The sequence below is a fragment of the Hippocampus bargibanti genome, linkage group LG03 (assembly GCF_051943395.1).
Source record: "Hippocampus bargibanti isolate YZ-2025 linkage group LG03, ASM5194339v1, whole genome shotgun sequence".
Classification (NCBI taxonomy): Eukaryota; Metazoa; Chordata; class Actinopteri; order Syngnathiformes; family Syngnathidae; genus Hippocampus; species Hippocampus bargibanti.
In genome coordinates this window covers 16,938,156-16,964,940 of record NC_142736.1, presented here as the reverse complement: position 1 = coordinate 16,964,940, position 26,785 = coordinate 16,938,156, and the positions used below count along the sequence as shown (strand labels likewise).

Genomic DNA, 26,785 nt, shown 5'->3' with positions numbered 1-26,785 from the left:
TGTATGTATGTATGTATGTATGTATGTATGTATGTATGTATGTATGTATGTATGTATGTATGTATGTGCGTGCGTGCGTGTGTGTGGGTGGGTTGATGGATGGGATTGATGTATTTGTTAAATAGTTCCATGAAATAAACTCATGTGGAACCATGTACATTTTAAGTACAAAACACATCTACTGAATACATATATACAAATCCAGATCATTCTATTGTGTGCAGCCACTTGACAAAATAAAATTGACTACTGTATTTTCTGGTGTATTCGGCCCATTCCAAAGCTTTCATTTTCTTCAAAAGATGACGCTGTGCCTTTTAGTGAAGTAATATTGAGCCACAACAGGTCTCACAACTACTGTCAGCAGCCACCGACTTTTTTACCCCCTCTCGAAGAAGTCGTGCGTAACTCCAGCCTATACTGTAGCGCCTTATAATGTGGTTTGCCTCATATTTGGAAAACTTTTAGATATGTATATATTATATTTGGAAAACATTTTTCATTCAATGAAGGTGCGCCTTATAGTCCAGTGCGCCTGCTGCTGTTTATTGGATTGGATTGGATTTGCCTTTATTAGTCTCGCAGTGGAGAAATTTACATTTCACAGCAGCAAAGTTATGAAAGAAATGAAAGTAGAAAAGGAAAACACAGGAGCTGCTGGAAAGGCAGCCACTCTCGCGGCGCCGTCTTGAAGTCATAAGAACAAAAAAAAAAGTAAATAACAAATAACATGACAACACAAAGACACAGAGAGACAGTCATTCTTAAGCACTTTCTGTACCCTCTTTGTTACATAAAGCAGTTCCAGATGAAAGAGGAGAGGATCAAAGCGTCTCTTCACCAGTGGATCAGGGACATCATGGTGGAACGTGCACGTCGACTACAAGCTAAATGTTGAAAGCAAACACGCAGCTGTAGCATCCATTGACGAAAAGAGATTGTCCCCCATAAATCAGCTTCAATTCCATCCCGCGACAGTTCCATATACGCATCGGCGCTCTGCGCTGACGCTCCTTCATTCTTATCGCGGGCTCCTCAAGCCATGTATCCATCCAGCCGCAGACTGTCCAACAGCACCGACCTTCCACTGAACAAAGCGGGTCTGTGAAGATGCTGCCCATTACAGGCGCAAAAAAGCACAATGGCCCCAGAGCTGTCCAGCGATGACAGTCGAATGGCACCGACATTCCTCCCATTCAAAAACAGTACTGGCATATTCATGCTGCCGAAAAGGCGCAACCTCTCAGCACAGTCTCTTCCTTGATGAATGTCATGGCCAAAAATGCTGAAAAACAATCCGTATCCGTTCCACACGACGCACAACAGCACAAAGTGACAAAAGAAAACACAAAAACAAGACAAAAAAAAAAAAAAAAAAAAGGCTCATCAGAGCACTTGCTGACGGCTGCCTACTCGGGCGCCATTGGATTGGATTGGATATGCCTTTATTAGTCTCACAGTGGAGAAATTTACATTTCACAGCAGCAAAGTGATGAAAGGAATGAAAGTACTACATTAAATCATCTTGGAAAAAAAGTTTGAAAATACACCATTCCTTGAGGGTGCACCCTATACTGCGGTGTGCCTCATACACCGGAAAATGCAGTATGTATGTGATATGGCTGGTGGTTAGAGGAATAGCTACTTTACATAAACTACTTTTGTTTATGAAATATTTTGGAAGGCATTGGATTTGATATTCACATTGCAGTTGATTTTCAGCAGCAGCCTTGATTTATAAAGCTTTGTAAATCCCCTCACATGACTGTTTTCGCCCTCTTCACGCACATTCACACACTGTACTGCCACATATTTCTCTCAAGTGTCTCACTCTTTCACGCTGTTATCAAACTTTCTCCTTTCCTGTTTGTGTCTGGGTGGAAATCAAAGTGCATTAAACATTAAATATGCTGTCAAGAGGCACAAGTCGTTCCATGCTGCTGATGTTGGGGAAAGTAGGGCAGCGAGGAATACGAGGTACAGATAGACAATGAGGAGAATGGACACATGTAAGCAGCGTATGCAGGTCACCACTCCGGGACAGGCTGGAAGATTTCATGCTCTTGACACTTGACACCATCGAACCTCCTTCTGTGAAAATTTGCCGATAGTACTTATGTCCGTTCTCTCCAGGAACAGCCACAACCCCAAAATTGTGCTTCATGAGTTCAATGAAGACTAAATTGAACGTCAATGTAAAATACGTATATAACAATGAGTTCACAGAACCCCGTAACGCATGGTCCAAATCGGCAGGTAACAGAACACTACCACTGGCCCTTCAATGTACCCAACAGCAAAGCCTGTTACTTTTTATAAAGTCACACTCCATCTTTGCTGAAAAACACTTACTTTGCTGTTTTCTTTTGTTTTTGTTTTTTGTTGTTTGTTTGTTTTGTATCAGGCCAAAGATTGAAGTGAGTTGAGGAGCTTTATTTTGAAATCAGTCATTTGTAACCATCCTATTGCAACTATAGGCAACAGTAAACGTTTCTATCCCGGTGTGTGTTTTTTTTATTACAGCATTTTCTGGTGTATCAGGTGCAACCAAAAGCCTTATATATGGTGCGCCTTATATATGGAAAACATTTTAAAATATTGTCTCTATGCTGTCATATTATTTGTTATTTAGTTTTTTTTTTGTTCTTTTGACTTCAAGACGGCGCCGCGAGAGTGGCTGCCTTTCCAGCAGCTCATGTATTTCGTTTTTCTACTTTCATTCCTTTCATCACTTTGCTGCTGTGAAATGTAAATTTCTCCACTGTGAGACTAATAAAGGCATATCCAATCCAATCCAATCCAATCCAATCCAAATACAGTAGCTCCCGGGTTCCCTGCAATTGCCTAATATGCCATAAGTTTACAGCAATGTGCAGCAATTTTCCTACTTTATTCCCTCCAAATTTTGCTGCTGGAAATAGTGAATTACTCCATTGTAAGAAAGACAAACCTTTTTCTTTATTTTATTCTTCTTTATCTTCTTTTATCTTTTGTATTAGGCAGGGCTTTGGCCTGACCACAAGCAATGAAAACCCCCAACTCTTCCTCAGTGAGCAGCAATTTCCTCCCCAATCAACAAAAGCAATCACATGAAAAAAAAATCTGTGTGGAATCAGACATCAAATGTATTGTGCATACTTTCTTCTTTTTATAGTTTGAGTTTTATTCAAAATAAATGTCTCAATGATCTTTTCTTGCTGCCCAGCTGTTCAACAACAACAACAGCAAGTTCAAATGCTAGCCCAGGGAGAGAGTGACAGAGTGATTGACTCAGCGGAAAGGTTAAAGCACGCATCTCCCTCTCTTCTGTTACCATGCAGAGTAGAGAGATGAAACAGTCCCCTGCTGGCCATCCTGGCAAATTCAAAGTCAAGTTTGCTTTCAGGGCCTCCACACAAGCTGAGTACAAGCTAGCTGCCACAAGATCAATATCCACAAATCCCTTCCGACTTATGTACAATGCTGAGATCTTGACGAGCCATTCTTCTGAACCAATATTTTTTCCATTTCTTTTCCCAAAAACTATAATAAAAACTTTACTAGTGTGGCTTTCAATGAAAATCACTGTACAAGATTGTATTTTATAAAAAATATATACATACTGTACGTGTCTGAATAGAAAGTACAATCCATTTTTCTCCCACCCCAACCCCATCCCTCTTCAATTGCTGCTGTGGACTGCAAATTTCCCCATTGCGGGACGAATAAAGGTATTCTGATTCTGATTCTGATTCTGATTTTTGCATCCATTCAACTGACATTGTGTCGCTCCTTTGGGTGTGCATGCCACCAGGGGTCAGTATGTTACAAATCCATAAGAGAGGAATGACACCACTGACCCCCCCCCCCCCCCCCCCCCAAAAAAAAAAAGACTGGTGATTTTTGGTGATGAAGACTAAAATAGGATCGTGTTCATGTATTTTTGTATTTATGCTGAAATATCCATTGTTGATCATATTACATCTAATTGTAGATCTGATAAATTAAAGGTCTTTATTTGGTAGTAACGTTGCAGGGACAGGGTTGGATGACTTCAGGTTTCATTTGTTAAGAAACATCTTAAGCCAGCTTTTGTTTCTGTGTTAATTTGTGGACATTAAATATTAGAACATGTGCTAAAAGCGGTTCAAAAACAACACAAAGACATGCAAAAATATGACAATCCTCTCAGGGTCTGCAGTAGCTTTTGGGACATTACGCAGTCCTGTGCGTTATCATTCATCTAAAACGGGCCTGTTTGATGTGACATTTTCGCAACAATTCAGTGTTTCCCTCAGGCTTTGGGAAATTGCAGCATGTTTCTTCTGAGGGCTTTGATGTTTATAATTATTATTTTTTGATAGGACTATATCCTGAAATCGTCTCTGAGTGTCAGGTTTTTTATAATGAAATCTCCTCACCTAACTTTCTTGTACAGGATAAAAAAATGGTAATACATGTACTGCTGGGTCTTGACACTCTTCGATGTACAGTATATTGAATTAACGACATTAAGTATATTGACTCGATCAACTTTTGGCCCGCTCAAATACAGTTCAATCTTATGAGCTATGACTGTGCTGCACTAGTCGCGGTAGTCCAACTAGTGGACCCTAGTAGTCGCACCCAAATTTTTCACTAATTACATCTATGTCAACATTGTCCTACTTAGGGCTATTAATTACCATATTTTCTGGTGTATAAGGAGCACCCAAAAGCCTTAATTTTCTTCCAAAGATGACCCTGCGCCTTATCCGCCGGTGCGCCTTATATGTGAAGTCATATTAAGCCACAACAGGTCGCGCAATGACTGTCAGCGGGCACTGACTCCATTTCCCCCTACCTTTGGAGAAGTAGTAACCCCAGGCTCTACTCTAGCGCCTTCTTTTTAAAAATGTCTTAGATACGTAGTTCAGTATTATATTTAAAAAAAACTTTTTTCATTCATTGAAGGTGCGCCTTGTAGTTCGGTGCGCCTTATATATGGAAAAAGTTTGAAAATACACCATTCGTTTGGGGGGCGCCTTGTAGGCCGGAAAACACAGTAACTTTTTTTTTTAATTGGAGCACACTGTCCCCCTATTAGTTAAGGTTTAGGCTTTAACATTTAGGTTCGGCCCTAACCTGGTATGTTAGTGACGCAAGTGGCAAAAAAAATATCCACTTTTATTGGTCTCGAATGTGTGCTGAAATGAAGAATTACTTACTTAGTCTAACAATTTAATTGCAAAATGCTACAGTTTAAGTACAGTCTGGCACTTTTATCGTTCGACTGCAAAATGTTAGCACATGGACCTTAAACTTTTTCTTGACTGACTTTATTATTTTCTTTAAAGGGTAGTACTTGTCAAACTAGTACTGTATGCTGATATTTTTTTAGGGCAAAAAGCAATGTACATTTTTTTTTTAGTTTATATTGCCAGGTTTGGGGGGGTGGGATAGATGAATGGCTAAAAAATATTGCAAAGTAAAAAATGGATTCAATAAACAAGTATGCTTCATATTCCAGATATTCACAAAACAAGTGTCGAGCACTTTCTGGTGAGGATACCAAATACGATAGTGTTGCTTAATCCTATAACTATGTTACAGTAACTTCTACCAAAGTTTGACACGTAAGATCACCAGCAATGCGAGACAAAGCATTTCTCCCCCCCAAAAAATGTCCATGGGATTGACCATGGCTCATCTCATAGTGTCATTAGTAATGTCTAATGGATTCTACTGACTCCTCATAATAACAGATGAGTGGTGTTTTTCCTGCAATATCAGCCATCTGCCTACCGCCGAGTCCAGGATCGATCCCAGTTTGCACCATATTGACTCTCTTCTGTGTTGAGTGTCTCAACAAGAAGTGACCAGACTGTTGTAACAGATACAGAATATGTATATGTGTGTGTGAACAAAAATATTGCTTTCCAGCATGACAGCAAAGATTGTGGTCCTTTCAAAGAAATTAATAAAACGAGCTACTTTGTAGTGGGTTTCCATGAATGTTGGCAAAGAGGACGCAACCCTTTCATGCAACCGAGTTGTAATCCAGACACACAACCTTCCGATATATTTCCACTTTGTGTACCTTTTCTCCAGTATTTGTTCATGACTATATTTTTTTTTTACATCATAAATTCTCCTTACCAATAGGTAGCGCTAGTTTCGCATTGGAAAGTCATCAGAAAATTTGGTATTTGTACACATTTATCTGTTATTGTGTGATTTGAAATTTTATCTATCAAAAATACCCTGGTAAACGGTGTGTTCACTCCATTTTATTTCATCAAGTGGCTGCATGAAATGAAAAAAAAGTTCCTCCTGATCCGGACACATTTTCTGAAGTAGGCTAGCCAACCAATTTCTATTGTGTGCAGCCACCTGATAAAATATACCTGTAATTGAGTAAATTTTGTGCAACATTTTTTGTCCAGTATTTTTGATATCGCTATTTTGTACTAAGTGTCCGAAATAGTGAATATATGTATAATGTGTTTAAATTTGACAAAAAAATGGGAGTAAACATCCGTGGTTTTTAAATTTACTTTTACATACTGTTTGGGTCAAATTTGAGTCTTGACCTTTCCTAAACTGAGTGTATCAGAGTATACTACTACTACTACTACTACTACTACTACTACTACTACTACTACTACTACTACTACTACTACTAATAATAATAATAATAATAATAATAATAATAATAATAATACATTTTATTTCTAAGCTCCTTTCAAAACGAACTGAGTATCACAGAATAGACAAAATGGGCTATTGTGTATGATTAGGCTGCAGGGGGTCAAATTTCACATGTGCCAACTAAAACGAATTTCAGATTTACCAGAATGTCTTCAATAAATCCAACTTAGGTGCATTTAATCGGACAGGGTTTGGAAACAGTCGTTGGAACTGTCTGTGTATCCACCTCATTTGCACAGAAAATTCCAACAAAATCATGCACCTATTGCTCTTTGAAAGGCCATGGAGTCTCAAAGGAGTAAAACAATTAAAAAAACGGATGTAAAGTACAGAAACTGCATGTGAATATGATTTGTAAACATTTAAGAAAAAGAACTTTTGCTTTTCGCCGAAACATTGATTGAAGATTCATTGTCCATTTATGACTGTCGGGAAAGCGAAGAAGACATGGGATGTCAATATGTCATTTACATTAAGAACAGCTGGAATTCCCTATGGAAGGGATGATGAACCTTTTGTGGGAGCTCATGTCAAATTCTGGGCGACCAGTTTCAATTCCAGCTCCGGATTCCGGGCCCACATGGGTTTCCTCCCACATTCCAAAAAAAAACATGCACGGCAAGCTGATAGAACACTCCAAATTGTCCCTTTTTTCTGTGTGCCCTATGATTGGTTGGCGACCGGTTCAGGGTGTCCCCCTCCTATACTGCCCGAAGACAGCTGGGATAGGCTCTGGCAACAATTGTGAGGATACACCGGTTCAGAAAATGGATGGATGTTAAAATTCTGTTTCTCCCGGTGTATATATATTAATCGGTTGAAGACACACAGTTGCTAATTTGGCCTGTAAAAGCCTCAGTGTACACAATAATTTACAATATTTGTCATTGTTGTGTATTATGAGCAACTTGCACAAAAGTAATGAATTTTCAAGACGAAAGAATGACATTTTGGGTATTTTTATTGGTGAAGCGGAGCAAATTTGTCCCGGGCAGTATGCTAAGGTTTTAATTGTAATGGTTTAGGCAAGCCCGAGCAAATGTGCGAGGCCTGGCTGTAGCTGCTGCAGAGGACATAAATAAGATGTAGCGGTTGTTCCACACAAATATAGTCGATTGTTGATGCCAGTCAAGTCTGTTGCATGTCAAACCGTGCACGGCCACATCCCTCACACATCCTTTTCACGACCACCGTCCCCGTCTACAGGGACACACACTGCTGCAACATGGTCAAGTGGACTCATTAATGATGCTGGGATGGTGCCGCTGCTTGTGAAAAGGGTGGGAATGCCGCGCGCGTGGCGCGTGGGGGATTGCTACGCAGGCACACGCGCACCCATATAAAAATAGTCCACTCGAAAGATAAGAACGTGACATTCTTCATAGATAAAACCGACATGCATGCAAGGTGTGTGTACGTGTGTATGTGCGTGTGTCTGTGTGTGTGCGTGGGTGTGCGCAACCCGCAATAAATGGAAGAGCGATGCGGGGCCAATGCCGCGGCAACACACGCCCCTCACACACATACAGTCGCGCGCTAGCACAGTTTCGCGCACATGCATATCCGCGCGAAAAAAAAATCACGCTCTTCTATCCTGCACACCAAAGTCAATCCGTCGAGGGGGGAACGTGAAAGCACAAATAAATCAAATTGCGTGGCCGTCAGACACGTTTTGCGGGTGTCTGGAATAACACGTGCGCGATTGAATGAGTATTTAAATAACACACACATGGATCAGGTGGGTGCATTTTTTTGGGTGGGGAGGTGGGGGTGGTGTGGTACTTACGGACAGCTTCCTTTTTGGGGTCTAGGGCATTGGCATTCTGCTGGATCTGGCCTATTTTGTCCTGGAGCCCCCAGACCCGTTGGTTGGTGCTGACGATGTCGTTCTCCAGCTCTTGGAACAAGGAGCAGGCGTGCCGGGCCAGGTCGGACAGCTGTCGCAAGGTCCGGGACAGAACCACGTTGGTGATGGCGCACAGGTCCTCGAAGAGCAGACCTTCATCGTTTGGAATTTGGTGCCTGCACAGAAGCGGCGGCTCCACAATCCTTTTGGCGAAAGGCATTTCGTACGAGACTTGAAAAGCAAATATAAATTCCCAGCGTCTAGAAAAGGTGGAAAAGGGGACAACATCCAAACAAATAGATCCAAAACGTGCAGCCTGGCGAGGTTCAGGTCGACCACGCGTTATTCCCGAGCGGCAATCCAAAGTTCTCCTTGAGATCCTCCATGCTGATGCCGCCGCCGCCGCTGCTGCTGCTGCTCCTGCTTCTGCTGGCCTACTACGGGCATCACTTCCACTCCCGCTCACACGTACATGCACGCACGCTCACGAGCAGTCAGGACACGGCTAAGCTCAGGAGCTCAGGTCAGTGGTGTGAGAGGAGGTGCCGGAGGATGAGGAGGAGGATGCGTGTCGCCTCTGCTATCGCGGACGGACTCGGCACCGCGCAACATCAAGATAGAAAAAACCAACACCGGAATAAAACACAGGGGATTTTCAGAATAAGAGAGATCAGAAATTTTATTTAACCCTTATCATGTCTTAAACTACTCTCCCGATCTTAACATTTCATTGTTGACGCATATGTTGCTGGTTTCAGGGCAAGAATTCCACTTCCGGTGATATCTGCATTATTTCAAAGTAGTATCATGCTTGAGGGGATGGCAGGACTGGACAAGACCACCTTACAAGATCCTATCAGGTATTCCTCAGTTTGTATGGACCAGTGGTGGACCGGCAAAGCCTTCTCTGCTAGCCTAAAATATCGGAATCACGGACTGATGGAATTATATTGTGTCTATGAATTCTTATTAAATAATTCTAAATTGTCTTTCAGCTTTCTTTCATTACTTTTCCCCGGTGTGCTGCTTCTAGATAGATGTATGTCAGTTTTCGTAAACGATGATTGGGAAGTCACTTGCCAATCATAGTATCAAAAGCCGCTCGTGACAAGAGCATACTGGCCAGAGCTAGCGCACTGTATCGATAGCAAGCTGCATAAGCAAATATATTGCGTACGTTAAGTTTCAGAAATCGGGAGATTTTCGTACTTGCAACTCTGTGGTGCATGTTACAATAATGTGCACGTTACAAAAGTGTAAATTTGAAGTAAATAAAACACAAAAATGTTTCAATTGTTTATTTATACATTAAATTAGTATAAAAAAATTATTTTGTTTTTTACTTTTTCTATTGTTTCACCTTACAAATGAACTATCAGGATTGTGTCAACAGTTGCTTTATAAAGTTAGTATTGTGAATGTTGTGGTCAAAATCGGGAGTCTCCCGAACAAATCGTGATATTTAACAAGAATGATATTGTGTTTATTTAATAGCAGTTTTGTCAACACACAATGGCTGAAGGAGGAGAAGAAATTGATTTGCTTGCTTACATATTGTTAAAGCCATTTTCAAGGCGGACTTTTCAAGAAAAAAAATGGACATCGTTAAGAAAGGTCGGTCAGTTATTTCCTGGCTAATTGGTACCCTCTAGTGGACTTGTAGTAAATCACACCACACATTTTTTCAGTCTGGATTGATTCAGACGTAGCACTACTGAAGGCCTGGCGATTAAATCCACGGCCCGCCACTGGTATAGATAGACCATATAATACATTAATACCTTCTCAAAAAGAACACCCCCAGTCCCACTCGAATGACCAACATTCGGATACTGTAGCATAGTAGGCCCAGTTGTCTTCAGAAGCAAAGTAGATGTTTTGTTCCTTGAAGTATGTGCTATTATAAGTCACTGTAAAATTATGTAAAGTTTGAACATTTCACTCCATCATTCCAATTTGATTCAATTAAAAATAGCATCCATCCATAAATTATACTGAGGATTGGGCTTTTCTGTAAATGTTTGAAAATATTTGGCTCAAATCCATCAAATGCTAATGTATGGCATGACACCGGAAATATTTTTTGTGGCACTTTCTCAGTGGTAACATTTTTCAGTTGAGTACACACCTACTAAAATTGATGTTTATGTTGTTCAATCAGCTGATCAAATAAAATTGAGTACATTAAACACCATTTTTTCTTGTTTTCTTCTTTGTTTTCAAACATAAAATGGTCTGTATATCTTTTTACAAAAAAATGGAAGGATGCAAAGAAATGACATTTACTTAAATGATTTTAATGACATCAACTTTTTAAAACATATCTAAAACAAATCAGTATAGGTCAAGATGAGCTAACATTATTATAAAATAATGTATTTAATGAAATAAAATAGCCACTCTCTCAACTTCATGATGCAAGGGACATTATTCGTTTGTGATGCCTTGTACCAATCAAAATATCATCTTTTTTCCAGAACAGTTTTTTAATCACTGTGGCACTATTCCTCCTTCATAATATTGAATGTTTTTCATAAGTCGTGATGGACATTAAGAAAGAACATGTGACTGTCAACAACAACCGTGGAAATTTATCACAAATCATCTGGAGAGAAAAACTTGAATTTAGGCTTAGCCGTGTCAGAGATATTTGAATAAAAGCTCATCATATTTTACTCTTATAATGAATACTTGAATTATGAAATACAAAATCTCAGTCCAATTTACTGTGTCTGACAGAGGAGTTGAACAACAAAAGAGGCCGTCTGACCACGTGCATCTCACAATGTGCAGTGACCACAATTTGCTGAATGCGTAGTTGAAGCGCTAAGCTGGCCTGTTGTCTCATTCTTTCACCATGATTCCCATCTAGCCACCAGGCTCAGTCAGTATAGAGACGTCTGCCTGCACTAAATCTGCTGTTGTGGCAAATTTCAATGATTGACCAACAGCCGATTGACGGGAAACCGTGAAAGGCTCCTCACTCACGGTCACAGGTGGCAATGACTAACCGTTTGTCAATTTGCATACTCGGCACGGCAGCCAATCAGAAGCCTGCTTTCTGCTTCCGGACTTTCCCGAGCGTTATCGGAGATGGCAGCGGACGTCGTTTATTATGATCACGTGATCAGCCGCTAACTTCCGGGAGGCCGATAGTCAAGTAAACACAACAGTTGTCATCGAGTGCGATCATTGTTTTGTAAGCTTATGCCTTTCATTTTCAGTTTTGATGAATGACAGTCTTCGCGTTTTAGTACGATGGTAATACAGTATAGCTTGTGGTTGTTGGCTGTACAAGCAGTTTTGTGAAAGTATCCGGGTTAAAATTTCAGCGAATACTGATTGCTGAAGGAATAAAACAAACTGGTTCATTTGGCAATTTGCATACTTGGCACGGCAGCCAATCAGAAGCCTGCTTCGTCGATGAAAAGCTTTCTTCAGCAGTCATCTGTACTTTTTTGAAGGTATCGGACGTTTCGCTTCTTATCCAAGATGCTTCTTCAGCGAACTAAAGTCTTACTGGTAGTATCGGCCCTATATATATATATACCTAATGTCCAGGCATGGCGGCGCCGGACACTGCTATGATAGGTCCCAACACTCATGTTGGGGGGAGCAGAGGACCACTCCCTGCGGCCCCACCGATAGTTCCTACATTCCTGACTAACGACTGGCCTGATTGTCCCACTCCCTCCGGTATCAGGCCAGTCGCTGAAGAAACATCTTGGATAAGAAGCGAAACGTCCGACACCTTCAAAAAAGTACAAATGACGGCTGAAGAAACCTTTTCATCGATGGACCACTCCTGTACGACTGAGAGCTTACACAGACGTAAGCCTGCTTCGTGCTTCGGACTTTCCCGAGCATTATAAGGTCGTGCATTTGCATGTCATCTTCCAAAGTAGACGCACAGAACCTCAGCCCCAGAAGAAAGATTCAAAAGAAGCTAACAAAATTTATGACGCTACAAAACGTAAACATACATCATCCCGCGACTGTAAAGTGTCCTTGAGAGTTTTGAAAGGCGCTTAGAAATTAAATGAATTATTATTATTATGATTGAAAGCATCGTGGAAAGAGGAGTCCACATGGCTTGTAGCAGATAACGCAATGCAAGCATTGCATTGTGCAACATGCCGAATCGTGTAACGACAACTGGAGCAAAATCATCAGCAAGGGATATTTACAATAAACTTAGCAAGGGAGCATTTGTGATAGGTCCTTAATTAAAAAAAAAAAATCCTTAATACTTTGCAACAATTTTTTTTTTTTTTTTTTTTTTTTTTTTTGTGATTAGTCGTCTTATTGCGTTTCAATTTCTGAAAAATGGGGCGGGCAACTTTTTAGAGCTGTCTGCCCTGGTGTCCGGTAACTTTTTGTCATGAGACACTGTGAAAATGTATATAAATTGTTACTGAGTAGGAACCGATCTCTTGCTGTCCGTACACCAGTATTACTACACCATCAGTTAGTTACTTGTATCTTAGAAGAAAAGTAAAAATGCCTCTTTGCTGTCAGTAATTTACAATAAACATTGAGGAAAATAAAAAACAATTTCCTTTAATTCAAAACTGTGATCCTACAGCATCGCTAACACTGTCAATCAACTGACAAAAATGTTGAGATAGTTTATGCTATAAGTTAACCATAAGCCTTATGGTAACAACTGAAAACACATCACATGAGTGAATTATTGATTGGCAGGTCTGTTGGGAGTTTTTTTTTAATCAAGGTTAGAGAACACTACAAACGGGCGCGTTTGCGTTTTCCAGCGTTTGATTGCTTTATTTTCTCCATTCGTTTGCTTTTTGGCCAATTTAAGTGGAAAAGGCGCGACATTATATTCAGAACGCATTTCCAACTACAACCAGAAGAGAACGCTGTTTGCTTTCGACGGTGTTTCTGTAAAGTACAAACTGGTCGTACTTGATGGAAACAAGTTCAGTTGTTAAAAATAAACGATATTAACTTAAGACAATGGCATTCCAAAATTTTAACAAATGGAAAATATGGTTTCTCATTGCTATTGTTGTGCTGTTGCATTTTACATGGTAGGAAATGAGTATTAAATAATCTTTTGGTGATGATATGAATGACAATAAATACAGTACAGCAGAACATTTGCTGCTCCGTTATCAACATTTAAGACCGAACAGGGCACTTGCTGTTTATGATGCTATGAAATTCCCTCCTGGATGATAAGGAATTGCACTGTTCTATCGTTTCCTCCTGCTTCCTGACATCACAGACACTGATCAATATGCAATTCAAGAACAGAAACGGAAAATAATTTTGTTGAAATTTTGCTATTCAAAGGCAAAAAAAATTTTTGATCACTTATATCATAAGAGGTATTAACACTTTGGTTTCAGTGCCACACTCTAAAATTGCTGAAAACATCGGAGAGAGAAAAGCTTACATTTAGGCTTACGCATTGTCAGAGATATTAGAAAAAAAGCTCTTCAAATTTTACTTGTATGATGAATTCTTGAATTATGAAAGACAAAATCAGAGTCTAATTACTATAAAATAAAATGATTTGTGAATAATGTTAAACCTAGATTTTTTTTAATCCAGTACAAAGACCAGATAGTTAATGTTCAAACTGCTACCCTTTATTTGTATTTTTTTTTTTTTTTTTTTGTAAATAATTCTCAATGTAGAATTTTATGGGTGCAACAAGTTCCCCAAAAAGCGGGAACAGTTTCATGTTGATCACTGTGTTCCCCCACCTATTCTTTTAGCAACATTCAATCAATGTTTGAGAACCAATTAGACTCAGTGTTGAGGCTTAATACGTGCATTTCTTTCCCATTCTTCAATGATGTATAGCTTCTTCTGTTCAACGGTCTGCGGTCTTTATTGTCATATTGTACTCTTTATAAAATTATCAATGGGAACAGGTCTGGACTACAGGCAGGCCAATCTGGTACCTGCACTCCTTCACTACGAAGCCACAATCTTGTACCGTGTGCGGAATGTGATGGGTGATGAAATCATTAAATTCCTTGCAGTTGGGCATTGATGAACATTGTTCTCAAACTGTTTGATTTTTATGTCACGCAGAGGTGAACCTCACCTCATCTTTGCTTGTGAATGACTGAGCGATTCAGGGAAGTTCATTTTATACAGGGCATCCACCTGCTCCCAGTTAGCTGGTTGACCTGTAAGGTGTTCCAGACAGGTCTTTAATGAGCATCCATCAACTCTGTCTTTTTTCCCACCTGTCCCAATGTGTTGTAGCCATAACATTAAAAATTAAAGGTTACATGCTTAAAACATTAACGTTTATCAGGTCGACAATAAATAGCATGTCTTAGTGGTGTATTCAATTACCGGTAAATGTCGGTTGACCATGATTTGCAAAGCATCGTGTTTTGTATTTTGTTTAACACAATGTTTCAACTTCACTGGAAGTTATTTGTTCATAATGGTTGAGTGGCCTAAACTTTCTAACCCAAGACAATACATCTGTGATGTACTGTCCATTGTATTTAAAAAGTACAATACATTTACCTTCTCTCTCAACTTTTTATTTCAATACGATTTTGATTAAAGTGTGATTTTATTTTGTCATGTAAGGAGGGCATGAAATGCCCTCCATTTGTGGTATGGCCGAAACATAGTTCTCAACATGCAAGATGTTATGGTAAGGGGTCGGAGCAGCTCCTTTCAACCTGCCCATTCATAAATTCTGTGAAACGCATATTACAGCGTCCGAGGAATGTCTATTATTTAGTTTTCAAGCACTGGAAGAAACCGCGCTATCTATTAACACAAACTCAGATACACCCTCAGTTACGACTCTGTCCAAAGGCCAAGGCAGTGCAGAAGATTATGGAACGTGTATAAGAGTCTACGGTGTCCTTCCTTCTCAGAGTATGATTGTGCGTGAGTCTCAGCATGTCGGGAAAGATTTTCCTTTGCTTGCTGGCTTTCTGTTTTTCTCTTTCTTCTCAGTCGCTAGTAGAGAATGAGGCACGTGATTTCCTGCGAAAGTTTGATGAAGAGGCCAGCGCGCTTATGTACCAGTACTCTCTGGCATCATGGGCCTACAACACCAACATCACAAAGGAGAACTCAGAGAAATTGGTGAGTGTTCGGTGTCTCTTTATTTTCAAATCAGCCTGGAAACCATATGCATGGCATGTTTAACGCGTCTGTTTTCATGACTCCAGTCAGAACAGGGTCAAATTTGGGGCAAGTTCTACACCGAAAGGTCAGAGCAGGCTGGGAAATTCCCAAACAAGGACATCAAGGACCCTCAAATCAAATTGCAGCTTATCACACTACAAGACAAAGGTGCTGGCATTCTGTCACAGGATAAAGCTTCCCACGTAAGACTCATGGATCAGTTCCATTTGTTTAAATGTTCCATCTCTTCAAAAGCTGCATTCTCTCTTACCATGTTGTCAAGATCTCACAACTTTTTTCTTGCCAATCTGCCTGCAGCTGAGCAAGATCATGAGTGAGATGAGTACAGTCTACAGCACAGCAACTGTGTGCATGATGGACGACCCGCTTAACTGTCAGACTTTGGAGCCAGGTACAGGCTGTTAATCAACTAACATACACTTATAGTATGGTGCAGTTTATAATTAACACACAAAGGGTGTCAACTTCTCTCTCTTTTTTTTGGATTATGACAGAATGCAAACACACACTCGGCACCCTATATACATAACGGCACCCATATATTTAACCCTCATATTATGTTGAAAATAAAATCACGTTGATTATTTTGTGGGTCATTTTTACCCATATGTAAAAATGCACACAAAATAAATAATAGGTGACATCAGCAACAACTGTTTCTGAGATGTTATAAACATACTTAAGAAACATAAACATTCATAAAAAGAGACAACATATTTTCTATCCCATTGGTATAGTTTAGAACTGTTTTGAAGAAAGCAAAAGGAAAGGATATCCAGTGCTTTAGTCAACACCAAAATGGAAACGGGTAAAATTGACCCCTGAGTATAATATCAACCCCACATGAAGAAGCACTTGGCGATGAAAGACTTCATGCACGGTGCCAATTCAAATGTTTCACCCTCAATTTTTTTATGATAAACTGTAAAATGATTATTCCTATGCCTGATCTGATCTGGACAGAATTTTTAACCATCAAAATATGAAGTCCAAACAAAAAATAGAATGTAGTTGCAAAACTATATCTTGTGGGATTTTTGTGCAATCTGAACTTAATTTTAAGATGTTGAATTCCACACATCCTTTAAAAAAGGGAAAACAAAGTCTGAAATTACCATATTTTCTGCACTATAAGGCGCACCTAAAAGAAAAGATTTTTTTTTTGAAAAAGCTGACCATGAACCTCATAACCCGGTGCGCCTTATGTATGGTAAACATTAAAATATGTCATTTATTGAAGGTGCCCCGAATCAGAATCAGAATCAGAATCATCTTTATAATGCGGTGCACCCGATGTATGGAAAATGTTTTTCAATATGTCATTTGTTGAAGGTGCGCCTTATATTCCAGAAAATACGGTACATATAAAAATAATAAACAAGAAATATATGCCATCCAGATTTTGGATCTGTATTTTTTACCATCATTAAAAAAATAGATCGATTTTGCATTGTTGAAAAAAGAAATTGAACAACTTCAATGGATCTAAAAAAACAATTAGTTTGTGTTAGGTTGCGTTGAAATAAATAGACCAAACGAAAAAAACAGTGTAGAGGTGTGAAGCGGCAGGGAGAGGAAGGAGACAACAATGGGCATAACAACAGACGTATCAACAATAGTGATTATCGCATAATGGCCACAAAAATACGAGCACATAAAATAAGACCTCTGCATCTAATCCATCGCAGAGGTTAATATTTCACAACACTCTCTAGCAAAAAATAATAATCATGGTAATCAAACTCAGAATCATGAGAAGATCCTAAATTTGATTCAAAACAAAAAGGCATACATAAAAGCCAAACTTGGCAATGTCATAGTTTATTGGATTAGACATTACTTTAGGGGAATTTTGGTTTGCCTACTAAGTTGTGCTGTTATCTACAGGCCTAGAACACGTGATGGCCACCAGCCGCAACTACTCTGAGCTCCTGCACGTGTGGGAGGGATGGAGGAGGGAGGTGGGAAAGAGGATGAGGCCACTCTATGAAGACTACGTACTTCTGAAGAATGAAGCTGCAAAACTAAATGGTGACCCCACTTATTGTCTGGAGATTGTCCTTCTTGGCCAGTGCGGCAATCAACAAATTGAACGAATACCCTTATTCAATACGGAATAAGTTGGTGATAACTGCTGGCGACTTAAAAATTTCCCACCTTAGCTTTCTTTGGAACTTTATGGAAATGTTACCTGAAAACGTCCACCTTTTGTCACACTCTTGTGGTAATTTGTATCTATCTATATTTTTTAATGGTTCCCTTTGATTCCTGCACTTGAAGGATTTGAGGACTATGGGGCTTACTGGAGATATAACTACGAGACTATTGATGAGGAAAGTCCATACGATTATAGCAGGGATCAGCTTATGGAAGATGTACGCTCCATTTATAAACAGGTATGACCATATCGTGTCTTGGAAGGGAGAGAGAATGTCCGTTGTATGAGCCTGTATACAAATTGCAAGATGTCTTCCCACAGATCCTGCCTTTATACAAGGAGCTACATGCCTACGTGAGGGCTAAGCTGATGGCAGTCCACGGAGGGCATATTGATCAACAAGGACCTCTGCCAGCCCATCTCTTGGGTACACTTTTATTATTTTGCAGATTGTGATTACCTTTGAGTAATCAGCAGCTTTGATTTTTTCTTTGGTTTTGGATATTTTTTCTCCTTTTGTTTTCATGTGATTATACTAGGTGACATGTGGGGAAGATTCTGGACTAACTTGTATCCCTTGTCGATGCCCTACCAGGGGGAGATTGATGTCAGCAAAACTATGGTGGAAAAGGTGCAGTACAAACACTGTTTACTCAACCACTCACTTCAACATACTCACCATGAGATAGCAGAAAAGCATGAACTGAACGTCCTCAACCCACCTGCAAAGTGTTTCCCTGGCACCAAGATACCACGAGACAGTGCCAAAGCAATACATTTTCATGATACAGGACTTTGGCAGAAACACAAAATGAGTAAAAGGACGACAGTTTTAAAGAATGTCTTTTAATATAATTAAAATGTTAATTGATCAATCCGTGAGTAAATATTTGTGAACAGAGCAGAGAAGGTAAGAGTGTTTATCCACAAATACAAATACAGTTCATTAAATTTGTATCCATCAATTTTCAATCGTCATCAACATGAACTTCAGGGCTGGACTGAGCGCCGACTATTTGAAGAGGCTGAGAAGTTTTTTGTATCGGTGGGCCTGTATAAAATGTTTGACAACTTCTGGACCAACTCCATGCTGGTGAAGCCTGAGGATGGACGCAAGGTTGTCTGTCATCCCACAGCCTGGGATATGGGGAACAGAAAGGATTTTAGGTAACACACACTCACACACACACATGCACACACACACACACACACACACACACACACACACACACACACACACACACACACACACACACACATACGCACACACACATACATACACGTTGCTTGCGCATCATAGATAAAGTTGAACAAAGTACAAAGTAACAATTAAAAGAAATATGAGCTGTAGTACAGTATGGCAAGACGTTGAAGCGTATTCCATACCCCTGATGTCCATTTTAATTAACAGTAGCAGTCCCTCAGTTAAGTCATTGGGCTTTCCTGCATAGAACCCCCCAAAGGGCAGCCAATTGACTGGATTAGTTTCACCATTGATCTGCAAATGAGGCAAACTCTTGTGTGAACAACACAAATCAGCATGCACTTTGTCCTCAGTTGTAAACAATTCAGCAGACCAATAAAACGAATACCTTCCAAATTCTCTTCTTTCCACAACTTTTTGGCGTACCAGTACATAATTAAAACATGAGTAACACAAACATTGTTTATCTTTTTTTTGTTTGAATTTATTTGATTAATTTTCTTTTACCATCACATTCTCATAATTAATGGGACTTGACTCAACTCTATTGACTTAAATTGTTTAATCGCTATGACTCATCAGAAACATTATCGCAATTTGTTTTATTGGCACTCTATACTCTATCTGATATGATATCACAACACATCTTTATTCCGCAATAAAAGCACTATCGTCAACATATCTTGTACCGCCCTCAGGATTAAAATGTGCACTAAAGTCAACATGGAGAACTTTCTGACTGTCCACCATGAGATGGGCCACAACCAGTACCAGATGGCTTATCGGAATTTATCATACCTCTTGAGAGATGGTGCCAATGAGGGTTTCCACGAGGCTGTTGGAGAGATCATGTCCCTCTCTGCTGCCACTCCTAAGCACCTGCAGAGCCTTGACCTCCTGCCTTCTAACTTCACTTATGATAATGGTAAAAACAAATATTCTCCAAAACGTGACTATACTAGGTATGACAGACTAATATCCTTTAATTCTTCTCATTTCTTCACTCCCATCCTCATTTTTTATTCATCGACAAATTTTCTCTAAGATTTTATTCATACCACATCCAAAAATATAACATCATAATCATGAGCATGATCGAGCATGAATGTATTTAAAAAAGCATGAATGTATTTAAAAAATCGTTTTTTTCATTATTTTATCGCCACAGAGACGGAGATGAACTTCCTGCTAAAACAGGCGCTCACTATTGTGGCCACTCTGCCTTTTACCTACATGCTGGAGGAGTGGAGGTGGCAGGTCTTTGCAGGAAAAATCCCACAGGAGAAATGGATGGAGCGCTGGTGGGAGATGAAGTAAGCAGACGGACATTTTGCCTCCTAGCAGACTGTGTATAATTTCATTGGAAACGATAGAAATCACTGTTGGTTCAAACATCTGCTCCAATCAGTGGTGTTTAACCCAACAGGAGGGAGCTAGTTGGGGTAGTGGAGCCCATGCCGAGGGATGAGACTTACTGTGACCCTGCTGCTCTTTTCCATGTATCTGGAGACTATTCCTTCATCAGGTAAAACAAACATTTTTATTCACAGGTTTAGAGAAGGTCAAATGAAGTCATGTCATCCTGGTACTATAGTTGAGCTTTTGTTGTATCTTGCTTACACATAAACTCAGTGCGCTACAAACGAAAGTGGTCAGGATGATAGATGGGCAGCCCGGTCGTCGAGTGGTTAGCACGCTGGCTTCACAGTGCAGAGGTTGTCAGTTCAAGACCTGATGCGGCCTCCCTGTGTTGAGTTTGCATGTTCTCCCTGGGCCCGCGTGGGTTGTCCCCACATCCTCCCGTTTCCTCTCACATTCCAAAAACATGCATGGCAGGCTGATTGAACACTCCAAATTGTCCCGAGGTGTGAGAGTGACTGTTGTATGTCTTTGTGTGCCCTGTGATTGGCCTGCAACCAATTCAGGGTGTCCGCCGCCTCATGCCCGAAGACAGCTGAGATAGACTTCAGCCCGGGTGACCTAGTGAGGATAAAAGAGGTTCTGAAGATGAATGTATGTAGGATGATGGATGAATGGTGTTGTGTTCTCATCTTTTATAAACCACTGTACCCATTCCCACTTCAATTGACACTCTTCACGGTAACCAACGTCACATACTATAGTATTATGTCAGCACGTAATATACGCATAGATTCAGGAATCCCATACAATACCGATTGATGGATGGATGGCTCAATGGATGGATGGATGGATGGATGGATGGATGGATGGATGGATGGATGGATGGATGGATGGATGGATGGATGGATCGTGTTAAGTACAAACAAATGTGTGATGTACTTTATACCCACACAGATCGATTCAACAAATGAAATGCTTGATTCTGAGAAACGTTTTTTTTCTCCATGGCTTCATATATAGGTACTTCACCAGAACCATTTACCAGTTCCAGTTCCAAAAAGCCCTTTGTCAGGCTGCGGGTCACTCTGATGCTTTGTCCTCATGTGACATCACCGGTTCAACAGCGGCAGGCACCAAACTCAGGTAACATTGTCACATCTCCTTTCAACAATTTAATTTGGCCATCCTGGAAAAAAAGTAAGGAAGCTGGTAATTACTGAACTTAATTTACCTCTTCATATTATCAATTATAGAAATGTTCAATACTGTACAACAATGCAACATATCAACAAGCCACTATACAAGTTATGTCTTCTTTCATGCTGGTGAAGCCTGATTCCATTTAGCTTTTTTCCCCAAACAACTTCACTTTCTAGATGTGAAGCATTTGCTCAAGCGACAATCACCCGATTATCTGAAATTGCTCACAGCAAGTAAATCAAATATCATATTTTCCGGTGTATAAGGCACAGCAAAATGCCTTGATTTTCTTGAAAAGATGAGCCTGTGCCTTATACGCAGGTTTCCCTTATATGTGAAGTAATGTTGAGCCACAGCAGGTCTTGCAATGACTATAAGCAGCCACCGACTCCATTTCCCTTCTGTAGAAGTAGTGTGTAACCCCAGCCTTATAATGGGGTGTGCCTTATATTTGGAAAAAAATACCTACAGTATTTATATATTCTATTTGGAAAACCTTTTTTCATTCATTGCCAGGACGGCGACGAGATGTGACACATTGAAGGTGCACCTTATATTATAGTCCAGTATTTTCAAGCATTTTCCATATATAGGGCGCCTATATATTGCAAATAATTTGTAAATACACCATTCATTGGGGGGTGGGTCTTATACTCCAGTGCGCCTTATACACCAGAAAATACGGTATTTGTTGCGATGCAGATGAAAATGTATGGCACAAAAGCCAGTCATATACAATGTATGCGTATTGCACTGAAATTAATTCCTACAATATTTCACAATGTGCAAATTTCCCCAAGGAGATCATCCCATGTTCACTTTTCACTGTTCAGTTTTTGTTTTTTCTCCTTTCAAGGTCAGTGATTACAACAGTGGAAAACTTATCATGTTATAAGGTTACAGGGTGCACGCGGGATGAACATTCTGCTAGCTTTTTGTTTGCCAGTGTATTTTATTTTATCTGATTAGTTTTTGTAGTTGTACCAACTGTGGTGGCCCGAATTGTCTTCTCAGCCATTATCAGCAATCATTGTTTTGTCAGGAACATGTTAGAGTTGGGTCGGTCCCAATCTTGGACCCGAGCTTTGCATACAATATCTGGAGATAGCAAGATGGATGCTGGGCCACTGCTGGACTATTTCCAAAAACTGTACGTTTGGCTGAAGGAGGACAACATGAAACATAACCGCGTTGTTGGATGGGATGCTGCAGTAGATCCATGTGAGTAGTTAAGATAACCATGCATGTTGTCAAAAGCTTGTCAAAGCATCTGTATCAGGTTTGGAAGAAAAACATTATCTGCTTTGTACATCACACCATTTAGCTGAAGTAGAACCTATACAATATTTTGGATTAATTGACCATGATTTCAGATTCTGATTATGGCATCAAAGTGAGGCTGAGCTTAAGAATGGCCATGGGTGATGAAGCTGTAAGTGGTCTTTTTACTTGTCAGCATTTGTTGCGAAATGGCACACCAAAAATAACATGGGAAGCAATAATCAGTGAAAAAAAATTATGTTGTAGTATTCCTGGAACTCCAACGAGCAGTACCTGTTCAGGGCCAGCGTTGCTTACGCCTTGCGACAGTACTACGGCCAAAAGAACAACACTCTTCACTTCACGTCAGTATGTTTTCCTTTTCTCATTTTTTTCATCTTGTTATCACTGCTATGTTACAAAGTTTTTTGTTTGTTTTTTTTTCTTTTTTATCTGCAGATCGAACAACGTCATAACTTACAAACAGACACTCAGGATTTCCTTTTACATGGTGGTTACCAACCCAAAGAATCCATCTATATATGTGCCAAGAGAAGATTTGAAGGCAGCCATACGGTGAGGCCATCTCAATAAATTTGATCATATCAGATTTTTTTAATACAATGTACAAACACAAAGTTATCTAAAATGTGTTGGTGCCGAGGAAATATGTTCAAGTGAGTTGAGCAGCTTCAGTTAGAAGTACGGCAAACGGCTGTTATCTTGTTGCAGAGGTAAGAGGCAAGAAAATGGCCACAGAGCTTTGAGGAATGAATCAGCCCGTTTCCACAGGCTGATAAATCGTTTCCATGGCTTTTGGATGTAACACAAGGGTTTCAAAAAAAACAGTACAGGAAAATACATTGACGTGATGGAAAGACGCTACAATGCGTCTTTTTGTCGGTCAGGAGGCGGTCCTTTTCTGACGTCACGTGAGGACTCGTCACCAACTCAAAAACAAGACTTCCTGAATGTTCAGCGCGAGTCTTAAAACGTAAAATATAGCTATATGCGGTGGAATCTTATTAAAATACGCCCAGTAGAAGTCATTTGAAGCCATTTTACAAATTATGGACACAACTTGTCCGGAGACGTCGGTTGTCCATTAAGGGTGGAATGGGTGGAAATGTTCACACTTAATTTTCATGGCAAGTCAGGACAGAGAACTTGGGAAATCTGCCAAAATATCAAGTTTCCAGCAGAAACAATGACACGTGAGGATCATTCCATGAAGATATTTGAGTTATGTGTCTCGCGATGATCACAGACTATCCCGAGGCCGAATCAACGATGCTTTCCAGCTGGATGACCACACACTAGAGTTTGATGGTATCCCGGCAACCCTTTCACCTCCTGCGGAGCAACCGGTTGAGGTGTGGCTGGTTGTGTTTGGAGTGGTCATGGCAGTGGTGGTCCTAATGGGGCTCCTCCTCATCGTTTCTGGCATCAGAGAGCGCAGGAAGTGAGTCAAAGTCGCCTGAGGTTTGACACCCATGTCACATTTGTGCGGATAACAAGTTCTCTTCATGTACCTTTGTAGGAAGTCTAAAAGCATGGGGTTGGAAAATCCTTACGAACCCGATCTGGACGGACAAACCAACAGAGCCTATGAGGACACGAGTGATGAACAAACTGGTCTATGAGAAATATTGTTTCATCTTGTCCCAAATATCATGAACTCATCGTCCCCTTTAGGAGGTTAGGAATATTCAGCTTTCGAGTGAGCCCCATTGTCCTTAACTTTTTGTGAATGGTACAAGAGTTAAAGCAGTATAACAGGGCCATGCATGTACCATGTACATCACCAAGTACACTTTTTGTGTTTATCAGTGTTCAATTTTTTTCTCAGTTGCTTTGGTGCATTTTTCCGATTCGAAAGGACTTTTTCAAGACTGCTTGTTCAATTTTCACATAATTGTGTCAATTGTTCACATCAAAAAACAGTTTCTCATTTCATGGGACATGGCTTTGGCGCATCTATGCAAATGATTATTGACAATTCTCTGCTGTTTTTAACATGATATATTGTATGTTGATCAAAATATAGAAATTGTCTCTGTTGAAATATGTTGGCATTAGTTTTTCCAGATAAGTCTTTACATGCAAAGCCATTAAAGAAGTTGTGTCAAGCATATTTCTAAACATTACATTAACACTTTTTTTTACCAGGAGGATTGCAAAGATGTTTTCTCACAGAGACATTTATAAATTTGTAAAACTGCACTGCACACAGTTTGTGTGTACAATCATCCCTTTACAAAATTCCCGCCTTTTTCCTTCATTATTTTTTTATATATATTTTGGTGCAATTAATGTTGTCTTCTCCTTTCTGTGATGCAATGAGATAATTTTTCAACAAATTACAGTAGAAAGAGTAACATTGAAATATGGCTCTTACCCATTCACTTGCAATCAACCTTTGATGAAAATATTGTTACTTTCTAAAAGAAGTCATTTTTTTCCAGAAAATCTGAAACACATTCGGTTTTTCTTTTATGGAAGAATATATTTGTTTCAGGTGTAGAATTGAATGATCTGTTTAACTACGGATGGAGCCGATTTGAGCAGAGGTGGGCAGCATCTTGAGACTTTTAAAGCAAAATAAAATATTACTTCATACAGTCAAAATGTAAACAGATAGTATTATATTAAGTGTCTGACGCAAATGATCTTGTCATCAAAACCTCAGCGACATCCTAACATCCTTCCAGAGTGAACTGTTACATTGATAACATGACTAAGCGTTTTGACTGTCTTATCCATACACAATGACACAAAGACTTGTTCTTCTGGTGTCATGTTCAATGATAGAGAAACTTCCATTTGAGCGATGCACTCGAGTTTGAGAAAGAACATAGCTTTTGCAAGGGAAGCATGATGTTTTGGCATTTGTTATTGAGAAATGCAAATTTCAATCCTGACCTGAGAAATGTATCAAAGCGACCAAGGAAAACTTGGTGTACTATGTTTATAACAATTTTATTTAATTTGTCATATTGATTGTAATGTCATAATATAATGAGAACATTCAATGTGAAAATGTGTTTGCAGGGGGATAGTAGCACTAAAATATTTTCATGAAATGTCTATTATATTTTTATTACATTGTTAACATCAGTTTAGTTTACAATCCAGAAATTGCATCTCACGTGAAAGGCTTTCACAAATTTAACATTTTTTTTAACTTGTAAAATATTATTCCTTGATAGCATTCATATTACTGTATTACCGGTGTATATGGTTTGGATCAGGATTCGAGTTGTTTGTCAGTACATATCCTGTATAATAAATATTGCCTGTAGAATGTACAGAACTATTTTTGACTGCTTTTTGTGCAATTGAAATTCTGAATGATGCACAGATGGTTTAATGATTAAATAAAAGATGACTTAAGCATATTTGTACATTTTTTGAACTCCAACTAATAGTGTGTCCTAAATAATGTCTGCCTGCAAGCCCGGGTCATGCAACTTTTACGTCGGGCGTACAATTTACAGAACGTCTCCGCCCAGGTGGCCGACAACTTTTTCAAGAAAAAAAATAAAAAATAAAATCAAACGTTTGCTTTATTCCGATTTCGGAGTGTCCAAACACTCTGACGAAGGTGGAAGTAGACGCCGAAACATGTCAGGTATTTCAACACTGACAATACACTGTCTGTAAAATAGGAATCTGTTTTAAATTAGATATCAAGTAGACAGGATGAACTTAATACAACTCTCCATTGCTACTGTTTCTATGCGAGTCAAACAAATTACCAACATTAAGAAAATGTCAACATGCACACAGCAAGACAAAGCACTGTGGATATCTTGTCTTGGCCAGGAAAATAAGGGCACTCTGAGTTACCATTGCAGCATGGTAGTGTACGAGCAAGGTTTAATTGTGTGCTAAAAATAGTGGGCGTAAAAAACAATACTAGTAAGGCACA

General features: G+C 39.6%; 2 protein-coding genes across 3 annotated transcripts in view; one reads left to right on the top strand and one right to left on the bottom strand.

Annotated features, from left to right (window-relative positions):
- The window catches only part of nhsb (Nance-Horan syndrome b (congenital cataracts and dental anomalies)), a 64,945-nt gene extending 54,542 nt beyond the window's left edge, over positions 1–10,403 (bottom strand). For both annotated transcript variants that reach the window (XM_088992293.1, XM_088992294.1), the window contains exon 1: positions 8,456–10,403. In XM_088992293.1, the coding sequence (XP_088848419.1) occupies positions 8,456–8,735 (280 nt within the window). In that variant the 5' untranslated portion in view covers positions 8,736–10,403. The remainder of the gene's footprint in view (positions 1–8,455) is intronic.
- A 4,977-nt stretch (positions 10,404–15,380) lies between these two features.
- ace2 (angiotensin converting enzyme 2) lies at positions 15,381–26,252 on the top strand. Its single transcript, XM_088992292.1, has 18 exons — positions 15,381–15,607; positions 15,694–15,852; positions 15,968–16,061; positions 17,558–17,701; positions 17,951–18,066; positions 18,150–18,255; positions 18,368–18,459; positions 18,823–18,995; positions 19,731–19,957; positions 20,201–20,345; positions 20,459–20,557; positions 21,415–21,537; positions 22,637–22,815; positions 22,968–23,026; positions 23,122–23,219; positions 23,314–23,430; positions 24,122–24,316; positions 24,395–26,252. Exons 1-18 carry the CDS (start codon positions 15,419–15,421, stop codon positions 24,495–24,497), a joined length of 2,418 nt encoding a protein of 805 aa, XP_088848418.1. The 5' UTR covers positions 15,381–15,418; the 3' UTR covers positions 24,498–26,252.
- Positions 26,253–26,785: the final 533 nt, after the last annotated feature.